Here is a 15968-nt window from a genome sequence, read left to right on the forward strand (position 1 = left end):
ACTCACCTACACAGTTGCTCATTATTCAAGCACGGTAGGATGCTAATTAATATGAAGTGTCTGAAGCTGATGCAGATTTCATCCCTAACCTACGCACACCTACGCAGTTGCTCGTCTTTTTTAAGCACGGTAGGATAGTGTGAAGTGTCTGAAGCTGCAGCCGAAGGAAAGAGGAAAAAGAAGTAGCAAGCAATTTAGCAAGGCTTGCCGATCCTGCAATTGAGTGCACCAGAAAATCGAGTGAGCTTGTTGACGAATTTTCCTGGCTTTGGGCTGATCATATCCTTGCCAGAGAAGCGCTGCTTATTAAGCGGGGAACCCGATTGAACGAAGAAGGCACCGTTCATCATCAGATCACCTTCAGATCTCCACACCCAATTCTTCCACACGTCCTCCCCAGCGTAATCTCTCTTCGTAACCTCCTTTGCCGGCAACCTGTCTGGAGCGATGAAGCGGTTGCCCTGGCTGAGGATGGTAGGGTTTGCACTGCCACCAATGGCGTACATTTCCCAGTGGGTGTAGTCATTGTTCAGGACATGGACGAATCCGTATCGAACCCTGGGCATCCTCTGTACTAATCCTTGCCCAAAGTGGTTAAATGCTAAAGTGATCTGCATCTTCTTGTCGGCGGAGTAGCTGTCACTTGCTCCAAATAGCATCACCTAGTGACATCAGTGAGATGACATGAGATGAGATGTGATGAGATGAGATGAGTCGAGTCAGGGAAAAACAAACAAAAGGCAAAAAAAAAAGAGAGGCTCGGACGATATTTCTTTTGTAAACGTGTAAGTTCGTCATACATACTCATAGTCATACCTCGTTGTGGCTGGTGAAGTGGTTATTGGAGAGGGTAATGGCGGTGGAACCCATGATGGCGTCGATGAGGCCATCCTTGCATCGGGACATGGACATGTGGTCGATCCAGATGTTGCTGGAGCCAAAAATGGAAATGCCATCGCCGTCGCAGGCGGTGCGCTCACCGTAGTGGTTGATGGAGTCACGGATGATACCGCCACTGCTGGCGTAGATGTCGTGAATGTGGAGATTAGTAAGGATGACATTGTGTACGAATTGGACGGTAATGCCAGCTCCTTTGGTGATGTGGACGTTGGTGCCACGGCCATCAATGGTCTTGTCAGAGGTTACCATTAACTCCTCGCTGAGTCGAATGATCATGTCATGGGCGAAGATTATCCAAAGTGGGCCATCCTGGATGACGCCATAGCGGAGGGTGCCAGGCTTTGGGTTGACCATGTCTCCGTCAGAAGCGTCGGTGACGACATAAATGCGGCCGCGCATGCCACCCGTAGTCTTCCTGCCAAAGCCCAGCACGCACTTGGCGTACGACTTTCGTTTCTTGGCCCAGTTTGGGTTGCACCTCCAGCACCTGTCTATTGGGTTGGTGGCCATGCATGGCCCTCGATATGCCTTCAACCCCCTCCTCGTCGTGCTGTTGTTATTCGAAGTTTTGTTCATTGCCCTGCACGCACCATCGTAAGTAAGCATTATCCCAATGATCAATCCAGCTCATGAAGAAGAGAGATTTAAGCAGAAAGAATGAATGAATGAATGAATGGACGTTACGTACCTGTGTACATGTCCGTTTACTTCAGCAGTGACTTCATCGGGATTGGGTTCATAGTTCTCAGCTATGCGTTCCGCGGCCGCTTTGGCTCGCTGCTGCCATACCTTATCGAAGTCTGCTATATGGGCCTTCACAGCGGCAAAGCTGAACATGAAGAAGAAAAAGAATAGGATGGTGCGCTTAGGTAACTCCATTATGGTCTCTCTCTCTCTGTCTCTATGCGTGTTATATATTACAATCTGCTTATCTTCTTCTGCGCTGGGAAATTGAGATTAGAAACTAAGATATCAGACGAGCAATGGCGAAGGTCTATGGTTTTGGGTAAAAACCCTTTGGTGTATGTAGGTTGGTGAGATGGAGGTTTGCAGATGAAAAACTAGACCCAAGACAAAACCAACAAAATGAGAGGGAACCTACGGTAGCTTATCTTATTCTTGAAACCGTTCTTTGGCTTTATCTCAGTTTATAGGGGCTGCGAAGAGCAACATCTCCTTAAATATTGCAGATTAAGGAGAGCCCATAAGGTGAAAAATGAGGGCGACAAGAGAGGGCTTCCACTTGACCCATAACCGTCTCGTCTCTTGGTTGATTCTTCACTTATCCGATCAACGGGGTTAGAAAGGATCAACTCTCTACCACCATATCCATTCACAGCTTCAATATAGCATTATTTATTTATCTGCACACTGCGAAAAAAAGCGCAAGTTACAGCATTGGATTTGAATCTAGGTCTCTTGCACTGCTTAAAATTTCTTTTACATGAGTAGCTGCAATGTAAGCCACAGGGTATCAAAAGAATACTAGCTTCTGTGGGCTATCATCCATTTCCATATACAATAATTTCCTTTCAATGGCTATAATTTAGTTTCCTAAATGAGATTTTTTTTTTTTTTTGGGAAAGGTAGCTTGTTTCTGTGGGATGGGAACTAAATTACTAATATACGTCGTCCATGCGTGCAAACTCAGGATGGACCTTCCCGTGGGAGGGCGGGTCTTTAACCGCTTGACTAACCCATCATTGGCAGAGAGAGACTTTGATTGATTACAATTTCTTGGCAAGTTGATTTTCCATTGTTTGGATAGATTTTAGCAAAAATAACTGACAAAAATCTTCTACCATGCATAGCAGCAGTACACTTTTGTACCAAATAGAAGACTAAGATTAAAAGCTTAATTTTAAAATCCTCAATAGTCTTGTATTTGTTTTGTTTTTTCAGGCAACCATTTGGTACAACAGTGCACTGTCGTGCATAGTAGAGAGATGTCCACAACAGAGAATCTTTTTCCAAAACCTACAGATTTATTTTAAGATGACATCAACATTGGGAGACAATTTCGGGGGGTTTTTCTCTTTTTTGGAAACCCGGAGACAATTTCATGTTGGCGCTAACGTTAGACATGGTCAAGTGGAGAGATAGTGCTAAGCTCCCTAAAATTTTTCCTCCCTTAATTTATGGTTGAAATTTTAGATTTTATTCTAATTAATTTATAATCATGAAATTCCGTATCCCTTAATTTTATGAAAATAGATAACATGGCTTTAGTTAATTTTAACATAAATTTTAGTGGATGATTTATAAACATAAATATTATATTTATTTCACTTTCATTTTGCATGTTACTTCCAATTATCAACACTAACTTTTGATAATTATTTGAGAAACAAGGTTCTCTTTGGTTGCTAACTATTGGTCCTTAGCTTTGAGCGGTTATTATGATCGTAATTAAATATACAATATAGTTTTTGATGTTCTTCTAACTATATGTATTTCAGGTAGGAGAGAAATTAATTGTATTTGCATGGTCCCTATGCAAGCGGAAGCTAATGGAGGGGCATGAAGGGCCGGAATTTATGACTTCGGATGGGTGAGGCCCTGATTCTAGCTGCAAATGGGTCTAAAGGAGAAGAAGGCCATACAATCATTTGTTCTCTTTGTAGAAATTAGGAAACTACTCCAAGAAATGAGAAACTGTGCTTGCATGAGAACCCACTCTCTATATTTAGGCAAAACGATATCACAAGGCTTTTTTGAGGAGAAATGATGCTATATTAAGGCAATGAACACATACGGTGGTAGAGAGTTTGAATCCTTCAATTTGGACAAATCAGAGAATTAAGATAGGAAAAGAAAACACAAATTAAGCGAGGAAATTAACTGTTACATGGGAAGTGCACGGAGAGCCTCACTTTCCCAACCGATATGGTATTTCCCATATTTGGGCTCTCAGTTGCAATATATATATAGATGATGATGCTTTGGAGAAACTCAAGTGGCTTTCGATCTGTTGGTTTTGGGTGTCTTGTATTTTATTTCTAAACCCTTTTCACCTGAGTGGAGGGTAACCAAAAAAAAAAAAAAAAAACCCATTTCACCTGAGTGGAGGGTTAAAAAAAAAAGAAAAAGAGAGGACAAGAGTAAAAGAAAATGGGATTAGCTACGGCAAGCAGCTTGTTGGTCTTCTTGTTTTTGTTCAACTATGCGGTGATGGCTGATATAGCCTACTTCGATGCGGTGTGGCAACAACGAGCCAAGGCGGCCGCAAGGCGCAGCAGTGAGAGCTTTCATCCCAATCCCGCGGCAGTTGCTGCTCAACTCAACTCAAATGTGCACATGTAGGTCCAGAATTCGAATCTTCAGAAAATTCTCCAAGCTCGCAAATTATATTTAAAAAAAAAAACATTCTTTGGATAATGTATTAAATTGAGCTATTTTACGTAGAGAAATGGATATGTACTTACAACAGATTTGGATGAATGAATGAATGATGCAGGACAAGACAACGGAGGTTGGGGGAGACTGGCGGAGGATGCCAGGCGACAAACCCAATAGATGCGTGCTGGAGGTGCAAGGCTAACTGGGCCGATGATCGAAAGGCATACGCCGACTGCGCTTTGGGCTTTGGCAAGAAAGCTGTCGGTGGCAAGGACGGTAAGATCTATGTCGTCACTGACCCCTCCGACAATGACATGGTCAACCCAAAGAATGGCACCCTCCGCCATGCCGTTATTCAGAAGGAACCACTATGGATAATCTTCGATAAAGACATGGACATCGTACTCAAGGATGAGCTTATTATCGCCCCTAGCAAGACTATCGATGGCCGTGGCGCCAATGTCCACATTACCAAAGGCGCTGGTTTTACCCTCCAGTTCGTCCACAATGTCATCATCACCAACCTCCACATGCACGACATCGTTGTTACTCCAGGTGGTATGATTCGCGATTCTGTCGACCACTATGGAAGACGCAGTGTTAGCGACGGTGACGCCATCAACATCTTTGGCTCCTCTGACATCTGGATCGACCACTTGACCATGTCCAAAGCCGCAGATGGCCTAATCGATGTCGTCGAGGCTTCCACCGCCATCACCGTCTCGAATATCGACTTCAGCAATCATGACCACGTACGTATAACTGCCCAATTTGCTATGAGTCTCTTGCGAAAGCTGATTTCTCTGAATATAACTAACTTATTTTATAAAATGATTGAGTACGTAAAAACTAGGAGTACGTCAACCTTCCAAGTTGACCCACTGATTGTTGCTTCCTTACTGGTGAACAATCGTGTTAACAGGTGATGTTGTTCGGTGCAAGCGACACCTACTCTGCCGACAAGAAGATGCAGGTTACGGTAGCATTTAACCATTTTGGGAAAGGATTAATACAGAGGATGCCCAGAGTCCGATGGGGATTTGCTCACGTGGTGAACAATGACTACACGGAATGGGGGATGTACGCCATTGGTGGCAGCTCAGGCCCAACCATCCTTAGCCAGGGCAACCGTTTTGCCGCTGGAGGCTCAACGAAAACCAAGGAGGTTACCAAGAGGGATTTAGCGCCAGAAAGCGTGTGGAAGAATTGGGTTTGGGCATCGCAAGGTGATGTGATGGAGAATGGTGCCATCTTTGTTGAATCAGGTTCCCCAGCACAGAAGCAGGCCCTCGTTAATGGGGACGGCGTCACCCCAAAGAACGGCGACACTGTCAGCAGCCTCACTGAGTCTGCTGGTGCACTCAGTTGTAAGGTCGGCAGCCCTTGCTGAGCTGTTTCTCATTCTTCTAATTAGTGTAACTACAAGCACTGTATGTTATTCTTCATGGACTGATTCTTCTGTAACTTCAGGCATTGTATGTCATTCTTCATGGAATGAATAAAAGCACAAACGTACTCTTGATTTTCAAAAAACAATGAACAAAAGTACTATTGAAATGAGTCTCTTCCATTACTTCAATACTAGCTAGAACAAGACAAAATTAAGGTCCAACAAAAATTGCTGCATGTTGTAAATTCATATATATGCTCTCAGTAAACCTCATAATTCTAGAAATTAAACAAGCAGTAAAATCTAAATAAAACACCTAAAGTGCTTCCCCGTTCATTAAGGGCCTGTTTGGTAACATGAATCCAGAGATCTGAAATCTCTAGATTCACAAATCTGAGATTTATATCCGTTTGGTTGTGAAAATCTTTGGATTCATAAAATCTAGAGATTCACATTTTTACGCTAAAAACGTGAATCTGTAGATTTATGGGTATGGGGTGAAATCCAGATATTTCATTGCTATTATAAAAACTTTAAATCTTTGCGCATTCACAAAAATCACATCGACCAAATAATTTTTTAAGATGAATCCACTGATTTTATTCCACAGCGAAACAGTTAATTTTATGACTTATGACTCCGTAGATTTGAAATCTTCAGACTCATGTAACCAAACAAGCCCTAAGAAAATAATAATAGAAGTGTAACGAGTAGTAGCACAAACATAAAATCAAAATATGACTCCATATCCTCTTCATCTCTTCTTCCTAGCTTTAGCTGCATCTCCAGCTTCAGTCTTCTTAAAACCACGAATCTTCTTGGACCATTTTTGTCTTTCCTTCATTTGCTTTATTGACTTCTCCACCTTGATATCAAGGTTGTTCTTGATAAGCCTATAGTTTTGGGAAAGGATTAATACAGAGGATGTCCAGAGTCCAATGGGGATTTGCTCACGTGGTGAACAATGACTACACGGAGTGGGAGATGTACGCCATTGGTGGCAGCTCAGGCCCAACCATCCTTAGCCAGGGCAACCGTTTTGCCGCTGGAAGCTCAACGAAAACCAAGGAGGTTACCAGGAGGGATTTGTTGCCAGAAAGTGTGTGGAAGAATTGGGTTTGGGTATCGCTGGGTGATATGATGGAGAATAGTGCCGTATTTGTTGAATCAGGTTCCCCAGCACAGAAGCAAGCCCTCGTCAATGGGGACAATGTCACCCCAAAGGACGGCAACACTGTCAGCAGCCTTACTGAGTCTGCTGGTGCACTCAGTTGTAAGGTCGGCAGCCCTTGCTGAGCTGTTTCTCATTCTTCTAATTAGTGTAACTGCAAGCACTACTTGTTATTCTTCATGGACTGATTCTTCTATAACTTCAGGCATTGTATGTTATTCTTGATGGAATGAAAAAAAGCACTAACGAAATGGGTTTGTTCCATTACTTGAATACTAGAACAAGACAAAATGGCCAATAAAAATTGCTGCATGTTGTAAATTCAGATCTATTCTTAGTAAACCTCATAATTCCAGAAATTAAACGAGGACTACTAAATAAAGCACCTAAAGTGCTTCCCTGTTCATAAAGAAAATTAAAATAGAAGTAGAACGACTAGTAGCAAAAACATAAAATCATAATATGACTCTGTATCCTCTTCATTTCTTCTTACCAGCTTTAGCTGCATCTCTAGCCTCAATTCTTTTAACACCTCGAATCTTCTTGACCAATTCTTTCTTTCCTTCATTTGCTTTATGGATTTCTCCACCTTGATATCAAGGTTGTTGCTGATAAGCCCATACTGAGGCTCATACTTGTTGGTGTTATCTACAGAGTCGTAGATGAAACCGAAATCAGGAGACTTGCCACCAAAAACGTACAAAGGGTAATTCTAAATTTGAAAACAAATATTGAGTTTGGTTCCGTCACCCTAAACAATTTTTTTCTCTCTTCTTTGCCTCTTTATCATTTCCTTTCTCTCTCTCTACAAACTTTGGAATCTCCTCTGAGAAAAGTTGGGGTTCCTGCTCTTGTCTTTACTTGTTCTTCCCAACCGTTAAATTTCACGTATTGGCATAGAGTTTCCAGATGCTCTATGTCAACGCCAAACATACCTAAGAGACAAGTTTCAGTCTCATGAAGATATTTGCTTCTCACATCCATTAGTGTCTCCTTAAAATTCTAAAATCTAGAGTTTCAGCAATTCAGAGTATCTTGCATGGGTAGCCATCGGATGAGACCATAGGAGCTTGGAATCGGCTCTTGGATGACCTGAAAGGCCGAAAGGTTCCTCTGTGGTAAGAACTCTTGCGAATAACCGACTATGTATCTGGAAAACCTGGAAGTAATGGTTATGGTGAACCACAACCTTTCTTCGATTGGATTTCAAGTTTGCAAAGCAAGAGAGAAGACAAGTAAAATAGCAGGAAAGAAGAGGGAGAGAATTGTTGAGGGTTAAAAACATTTTTAACTTATAAGGTTTATCATGTCTGTTGGATTCTTGCTTGGACATGTGTCAGAAATGGTAACAAAACGGATGAAAATGGATAAGGATACCCATCCATACTTGTACATCATCAGATTCCTCATGTATCAACTAGGTCCTCTAATGCATTCTGTGAAGGGAGTATTCCATTTATAGTTGGCTCATTTCCCTTTATTTTCAATATTCTGTACATGATGGCAATTGCTTCAATGGAAGAACTGCAAGTGGGGCTAGAAAACATTATTCTGAGTCTATTGCTTGGATGTAATTGGCCTTTTTTTGGTATTCATGTATTTGTATTGTCACTTAGGATAAATTTAATAATAACAAAAATACGGGATTTTTTTTTTAAATAACTTAACTTCATTGATGGCGGTAAACAAAAAACCGTCACTAATTAAGAGGATATTAGGACTAAATATTACACATTTAGTGGCGGTTTTTTTATATACCGCCACTAAAAACGACATTATGGCGTATATATGTCATTAGTGGCGGTTTTTTGACATTTTTAGTGGCGGTAAGTGGCGAAAAAACCGCCACTAAAAGTGATTTTTTTTGTAGTGAGATCTCAATCTTGACCATTCGCTGCTTGAACACCCAGCAATTTTAATTAATGTGTTGTCCAATCCTGTTTGGTCAGAGAACATGCTCCCTTTAATATTACAAGAATGAGAAGAAAGCATTATTCTGTATTTCTAAAGGACCAGAGAAGGGGTGAACGCCAGAAATAAATCTTTCAAATGCGTATTTGTGTACAAAATTATCATTTCATACAATCACAAAGTTTGGATGTACGGGATAGATTAACATGCATGTATACACGTAGTTGTTCATTATCTTTTGTTTTACTTAAAAGATTATTAAACTATTAAGAGAAGACAATACGAAGGCATCTAACAACAGAAGTAACTGATCAACCGGCTGAGGTTTTAAAACCTGGAAGCGAGACTCGGTTCAGTCCTCAGCTTGAAAATTGAGATCCAATCCATCTCAATCCTATCCATTAATAATCTGGGTTGACCCAAATCCAGCTATGCATTGTTGAGCATGTCAGCCTTCAGACATAAAAAAGATCAATTTCCATGTCACCTTCAGGTTTTAAATCAAGGGTTTAATTACTTGGTGTAACAACGACCACACAAGTTATATTGAATGGACTACTGTCGATTCTCCCAGAAACAATATTCTCTTAATGCTTGCTAACGATTGGTCTTTAGATTGGAGAGATTTTCATATATATATATATATATGATTGATGTTTTCCTGACTAGCTATATGTATATGTATTTGTATATCAAAGAGAAGCTTGTGAAGTTAAACTTGCATGCATGGCCCCTACGCAAGTGGGAACCAATGAAAGCATATGCATGCATAAGCATCAGAAGGGGAGAGGACCATGCAACATGTTGTTTTAATTTACTAAATTAGGGAACGACTCCAGTAAACAAGGGATATGGAGCCAAGATTTGGTTGGTTTTTTTTTCTTCTTTTTCCTTAAATAGCATGGAACCAACATTGGTTAAAGACGTGATGCTGTGCTTACCCGAAAACCCTCTGTCTAAATTTAAATATAATGAGGTTTCTTAAGGGGAAAAACAATGCTATAACTAACGAGTCAGTAAAAGCATATGGTGGTGGTGGTGGAGGGTTGCATCTTTCAAGCCGGTTAAAATGGAGAATTAATTAGAAAACGCAAATCAAGGACGGCACTGCTACAGGCTCGCCAAGTGCTTGGAAGGCCTCACATTTCTCACCGGTTATGGGGGTTTTTCACTATTCTTGGGCTCTTGGTTGCAATATATATAGAGATGATGATGCTCTGGAGAAACTCGGGTGGCTTCAATCTGTTAGCTATAGCATTGCTGCAGTCCATCTTTTATCTCCAAAAATCCATTTTACCTACATTAGTTATAATTAAACTTTCTTCATTTTACAGTACACTTTCGTACACCTTCGCCATCGCTCAGCTAATGCTTTAGCTAACAGGTTGAAGTTTCACTCCGACTCAGAATAGTTAAAATAAAAAAATTAAAAAAAATTAAAAAAAAAAAGAAAAAGTGTGAGAGAAAAAGAAATGGAATTACCGACGCGCAGTATCTTCTTGGTTTGCTTCTTCTTTCTGTTCAGCTATGCCGTCAAGGCCCATATAGCCACAGGTGACTTCGATGCGGTCTGGCAGCACCGAGCCAACATGGCCCAGGAACGCACCAATCAAAGCTTCGTTCATAATCCTGAGAATGTCGTCAATCAACTCAACTCACACGTGCACATGTGGGTGTCCCTCGTTCGAATTTTTTGAAAGTGCACTTAATATATATACTTTTTGATACTGTTTTGAAAATATTGATATTGGAAAAAGGATACGCTTACTTACGATAAAAGTGCAGGTCAAGAGAGCGAAGGTTGTCGGGGACGAGCGGATCGTGCGAGGCGTCAAACCCAATAGACGGGTGTTGGAGGTGCAGGTCCGACTGGGCCAAAAATCGGAAGTCGTATGCCAACTGTGCTTTGGGCTTTGGCAAGAAGAGTAAAGGTGGCAAGGACGGCAAGATCTACGTAGTCACTGAATCCACGGACCATGACCTGGTAAACCCAAAGAAAGGCACCCTCCGCTACGGGGTTATCCAAACAGAGCCACTGTGGATAATCTTCGAACATGACATGAACATCAAACTCAAGGGTGAGCTTATTGTGGCTCCTCTGAAGACTATCGACGGCCGTGGCGCTAACGTCCACATCTCTAAAGGCGCCGGTATTACCCTCCAGTTTGTCCACGATGTCATCATCACTAATCTCCACATCCATGACATTAAAGCAACTCCAGGCGGTATGATTCGTGATTCTGTGGCCCACTACGGAAAGCGCACTGAAAGCGAAGGCGATGGCATCACCATCTTCGGCTCCGTCAACATTTGGATCGATCACATGTCCATGACAAATTGCAATGATGGCCTCATCGATGTCGTCATGGCTTCCACAGCCGTCACCATCTCCAATTGCCACTTTGCCAAGCATGACCACGTACGTATAATTTATAACTAACTCATGAACTGACTGTTGCATTGCTAGCTTCATTCCTTAATCCTTACTGGCAAAACTGCATGCATATGTTAACAGGTGATGCTGTTAGGTCACAACGACAACTACTCTGGCGACAAGAAAATGCAAGTTACGATAGCATTTAACCATTTTGGGAAAGGATTAATACAGAGGATGCCTAGAGTCCGATATGGATTCGCCCATATGCTGAACAATGACTACACGGCATGGGAGATGTATGCCATCGGTGGCAGCTCAAGCCCAACCATCTTCAGTCAGGGCAACCGTTTTGTCGCTGGAACCTCATCGAGAACCAAGGAAATTACCAAGAGAGAAGAAGCACCGGAAAGCGAATGGAAGAACTGGTTGTGGATATCACAGGGTGACCAGATGCAGAACGGTGCCTTCTTTGTTGAAACAGGTTCCGAAGGACAGAAGAACAAGTTTAAAGGCTTGGACGGTCGACTCAAGCCAAAGGACGGCAGCGCTGTTGGCCGCCTCACTAAATTTGCTGGTCAACTCAACTGCGAAGTCGGAAGACCTTGCTAAATTGTTTTGTTTCTCGTGTGTTATTCATTCATATTATATATGTTAGTTGGCAGCCTACGGTGTGCTTGAACGAAGAGCAACTGTGAAGGCGTATAGGTAAGCTAGGGGTAAAATAACAAGCTCTTTCAGTTCATTGAGAGAAACTTCGATCTGGTTGTTCTTAGTCACCCTAGTTAGTTTTCCTTCAAACTAAAAAAAAATAAAAAATAACAAGACTAATAGGGAAATAAGAGGGTATAGAGAATGTTCATACCTAAAAATATTATATATTGTATTGACCGTTACAATTAACCAATAATCGAACCGATTTGTCGGTTTTAGAATGTTTTGTTACTATTTAATTTCTTCTGTGCTCTGCCCTACTCTACTCTGGATTTTATTTGCAACAGTCGCTAGCCATAACGATCACGATAAGTGCGTAGCTACTAAATGAAATGCAGGAATTTAAGTATAAATATAAATACTATAATTTTTTTTTGTTTTACAAAAACTCACCTAATCTTTTAAAATTTAATGAAAGAACTCCTTGGTGTTCACTTGAGCCTGATGAACTTGACTCAAGGATTTTCGATTTCTCCAGCTTTATAGTTAATTTTAATTCTGTAATAAACCAATTACAATAATGATAGGCACTTCAAGAAACACTTTTGTTTCAATAAGGGAGTTTCAGACAATTCACTGAGAATAAGTAAAAGCAAAGTAAATATAAATAACACAGTCCCATCAAATTCGGAAAAAAAAAATGAAATAAATAAAGATGAAAGCGGGAGAAATCGAAAACCTAAATCGAGTTCATCCGACTTGAGTGAATACCAAGGAGTTCTTTCAATAAATTTCAAAATATTATGTGAGATTTTGTAAAATAAAAAAAAATATTTACATTTAAATCCCCACATTTTCATTTACAGCCATTGGATTTAAATCCCTCTACTCTACTCACATGGCTCCCTCTCCTTCTATTGATTACTTAACCTTAATTGGATACCACCATAGGTTTGCCTATAATCGCTAATCAGCGCCCATAGATGTCACACAGGCATAACCACTTACTGAATGTTCAATATGTCATTTTCTAATGAGCAAATTACATGTAAACTCCTGAATGTACAATCAATTAATTATATCTAATATTCTTAAAAATAATTTAATTACAAATCTAGTACTATTAAATATTAAAGTTAAATAATAATATTTTTACTAAAAGAATTATTTAAAATGTCAACTTCATCTTTTTTTTATCCAAATCAATTTTACAATATCAAATTTTACCCCATCCCTCTCTCCAATAACCTTCTCCTTCTTCCGCTCCTGCCTCGATCACCGCCACAAATTTTACCAACAAAGCCAGCTGGTTTAAGCATTTTGATGTGGAAGTCAATGGCTCCAATATTTTTATTGCCTTCGTTGTTTTGCAGTATTTTTTTTAAAATTATTTGAGTTTATCCAAGCCAATTTATTACCGCATCAAAGAATTAAGCTCCGTCAGCTCATTCCCATTTCATCCTCCTTAATGAATTATTACACTCATCAGCAATTATTGCCTAACCTAAGGTGGTTTGCAATTAAAGTTAATTAAATCGGAGAGATATTGTTAGAATATTAATTAAATATTTCACATAAGATAGACTTTATTGATTGTGTTATACTTTAATTTGGTTTCTTTATTGGTTTGATATGGATAATATATGATTATTAAAATTTTTATATGGACGGGCTAATGTGGGTTAATAGAGACCGTTAGATTTTGATGGACAATCTAACGGGTTTGCCTATATAAATGATGGTAAATCCCTCCTCTAAAGCATAATCATTATCAAATTATTCTCTGCATAAGTCAGCGAAGTTATTCCATCAAGCCAGTGAATATGGAGGAGTATAGAGAAGAAGATCTAACATCAAGTTGATCATAAAATCAACTTCCACCTCAAGTTCGTTCCAAGAGGAGACTAAAAAAGAAATTTTGTTGTGCTTTGTCTCCATTGGATCCTAAGGAAGGTATGTTCATCATCATTTTTTATTATTATCGTACTAAGATGTTTTTAATTAATTTATGCGATATTGGAAAGAAATATTCTTACATGTGGCATCAAAGCCTGTATAGAATTGATTAAAGACTTATAGGAATGTTGAATTTAGAGTTCTATAATGGAACTTATGTAACTTGTAAATCTTTCCTTCTAATTTTTTCATTGAAATCGTAGGATTTTTTGTCAATAATTTTTTCTAAGAAGGATCTTAAAAATTCGAGACCAGAACTGTGTAAATCTCGAAAAAACGATGAGATCGATACATTATGGGTCATCATCGAACTCCGGAAGCGTCGCCACAAGCGAGCTGTTGGAATCTTGCAATGATTTTATGGATTTTTTTAATATTTATTAATTTAATATAATGTTGATATGGCATGTTAACCGGGTCAACAGGTCGGGTTGACCCGAATTTAAACCCATCGGGTCAACCTTGTTGACCGGTCAACGATCTGACCGAATGGGGTTACGTCGGTTGGACCGGTTTTCTATTTGACCCGTTTTGATCAACTCGGTCTTGACCTGGCAAGTCGACTCGCCAATACTGCGAGTCTACTCGCTGGTCCAGTTATTGGTTCATTTTCGGTTTGGTTATAAGATTCTGATTTGTTTCGGACCGGTTTTATTGGTGGTTGAACGGGTTTAATTAAAAAAAATCCAAAATATTATATATTTAGTATTTTTAATTTCGACCAAAACCGTATGGAATTTTAAAGCGTTCTCCTAGGGTTTTATGTTTAAACCCTTCCGAACGCAATGGAACTATTTTGAATACCTAATTCTACCCCTACATATATGAATTATGATATATCATATTTTGGTTGAAACGATAATTTGAAATGCTATTTATTTAGTTTTTTTAGTTTCTAGCAAAACTATAAGGAAATTCGAAGCGTTCTCTAGTAGACTTATGTTTTGGAACCTTCCGGACACAATGAAATTGTTTTCAGAATCAAAATCGGTTTCTGTATTTTCCGCCACTAAATACCACAAAATAGTGGTGGTTTATAGTGGCGGTTTCTTGTTTACCGCCACTAAATAAGCTAAATTAATCCCCCAACGGTAATATTGTATAATTACTAGCGGTTTAAAAAATCCGCCACTATTTGCATATTACACAAACCACCAATTAGTGCCTTTGGTGGCCGATTTGGCGATTTAAAAAACCGCCACCAATTAAATGGTAGTGGTTTTTGTTACTTTTAATGGCAGAAAAAACTGTCACTAATGAGTGATTTTTTTTGTAGTGCTGCATTTATAGTTGGCTCATTTCCGTTTATTTTCTTTATACCCTATTTCTCCCATCAGTTTTTCCTTTCTTCTGACCCCTTGAAAATTGATTGTGTAATGCTGCCTCTGCTAATAAAGATAAAACTTTAACATTTGTTTTGGAACTATCACATTCTCAACCTCATCTTATTTTATTTTGGTTTTGTATTGAACGACTGACCATTTTTCATTGCATGATTAGGTGACAGGGTCTCTCCATTAATCGATACTAAGTTTTTAGAGTTAGAGTATTTTCTTATTTGTTATGAATTTGGAATGGTTGTTATTTTTTATTTAAGATTTTTAAGTTTAGAACCAACATGGATAGTGGTTATATACATTTATGTCATGGTTAAATTGTATTCTAATGCTGCTCCTTACTATGTAGATGGTGAGCCCGTGGACCCGCACTCCTGTGTTAAGTCTTGGTACTGAAGAGAAAGAGTGGCTGCTTAGCCTTGCAGAGAGAGTGAAGACAAGAGTAGTAGGACAAGATCTAGCTGTTGCAGACGCGATATGCAGGAACCACAATGGAGCTCCAATTTTTGCAATAGCAAAACATGATAAATTCTTTTTGTAGTAAGGAAGGAGATAATGTAATGGCAATTGCTTCAATGGAAGAACTGCAAGTGGGGCTAGAAAACAATATTCTGAGTCTATTGCTTGGATGTAATTGGCCCTTGAATTTTCTTCGTATTCATGTATTTGTAATGTCTTTTAGGAATAAATTTAATAATAGCAAAAATAGAGAATTTAAAAAAAAAAATTATCATTGGTGGCGGTAAACAAAAAACTGCCACTAATTAAGGGATATTAGGACTAAATATTACATGTTTAGCGGCAGTTTTTTGATATACCGCCACTAAAAACGACATTATGGCGGTTTTATTAAACCGCCACTATTTGGGCGTGATTTTTTTTTTGTAGTGAGATCTCAATCTCGCCCCTTCGCTGCTTATTAAAACTATCATGTTT

At 39.5% G+C, this 15968-nt stretch overlaps 2 protein-coding genes and 2 pseudogenes across 3 annotated transcripts; 3 read left to right on the forward strand and 1 right to left on the reverse strand.

Moving 5' to 3' along the window:
• Positions 1-10: 10 nt before the first annotated feature.
• Positions 11-2424, reverse strand: LOC149020368 (pectate lyase-like). The gene is made up of 3 exons (XM_089148483.1): positions 1589-2424; positions 817-1480; positions 11-662 (listed from the first exon to the last, which is right to left on the reverse strand). The coding sequence occupies exons 1-3, from the start codon at positions 1777-1779 to the stop codon at positions 195-197; spliced, it is 1323 nt and encodes a 440-aa protein (XP_089004609.1). The 5' UTR covers positions 1780-2424; the 3' UTR covers positions 11-194.
• A 1587-nt stretch (positions 2425-4011) lies between these two features.
• Positions 4012-5629, forward strand: LOC149020369 (putative pectate lyase P59; annotated as a pseudogene).
• Positions 5630-6553: 924 nt separating this feature from the next.
• LOC149020370 (putative pectate lyase 7 pseudogene) lies at positions 6554-6925 on the forward strand (annotated as a pseudogene).
• A 3258-nt stretch (positions 6926-10183) lies between these two features.
• On the forward strand, positions 10184-11697 carry LOC149020371 (pectate lyase-like). 2 transcript variants are annotated; one of them, XM_089146918.1, is made up of 3 exons: positions 10184-10410; positions 10497-11130; positions 11227-11697. In XM_089146918.1, the coding sequence occupies exons 2-3, from the start codon at positions 10771-10773 to the stop codon at positions 11695-11697; spliced, it is 831 nt and encodes a 276-aa protein (XP_089003044.1). In that variant the 5' UTR covers positions 10184-10410; positions 10497-10770. The 2 variants fall into 2 exon arrangements, with proteins under 2 accessions (XP_089003044.1, XP_089003045.1); XM_089146919.1 differs by having other exon boundaries at positions 10184-10393; positions 10492-11130.
• The last annotated feature ends 4271 nt before the right edge of the window (positions 11698-15968 follow it).

The sequence above is a fragment of the Hakea prostrata genome, chromosome 3, assembly GCF_041222555.1.
Source record: "Hakea prostrata isolate BN-2017 chromosome 3, UWA_Hpros_2, whole genome shotgun sequence".
In the NCBI taxonomy this organism is placed as follows: domain Eukaryota; kingdom Viridiplantae; phylum Streptophyta; class Magnoliopsida; order Proteales; family Proteaceae; genus Hakea; species Hakea prostrata.

Bases quoted from the DNA above. Each gene is read 5' to 3' on its own strand.
- LOC149020368 (XM_089148483.1), bottom strand. From the start codon at position 1,779: ATGGAGTTACCTAAGCGCACCATCCTATTCTTTTTCTTCTTCATGTTC. The intron at 1,481-1,588 runs GTACGTAACGTC...TGGTGCGTGCAG, and splicing joins GTAAACGGACATGTACACAG to GGCAATGAACAAAACTTCGA. The intron at 663-816 runs GTATGACTATGA...TGATGTCACTAG, and splicing joins ACTTCACCAGCCACAACGAG to GTGATGCTATTTGGAGCAAG.
- LOC149020371 (XM_089146919.1), top strand. From the start codon at position 10,184: ATGGAATTACCGACGCGCAGTATCTTCTTGGTTTGCTTCTTCTTTCTG. The intron at 10,394-10,491 runs GTTCGAATTTTT...TTACGATAAAAG, and splicing joins TGCACATGTGGGTGTCCCTC to TGCAGGTCAAGAGAGCGAAG. The intron at 11,131-11,226 runs GTACGTATAATT...ATATGTTAACAG, and splicing joins ACTTTGCCAAGCATGACCAC to GTGATGCTGTTAGGTCACAA.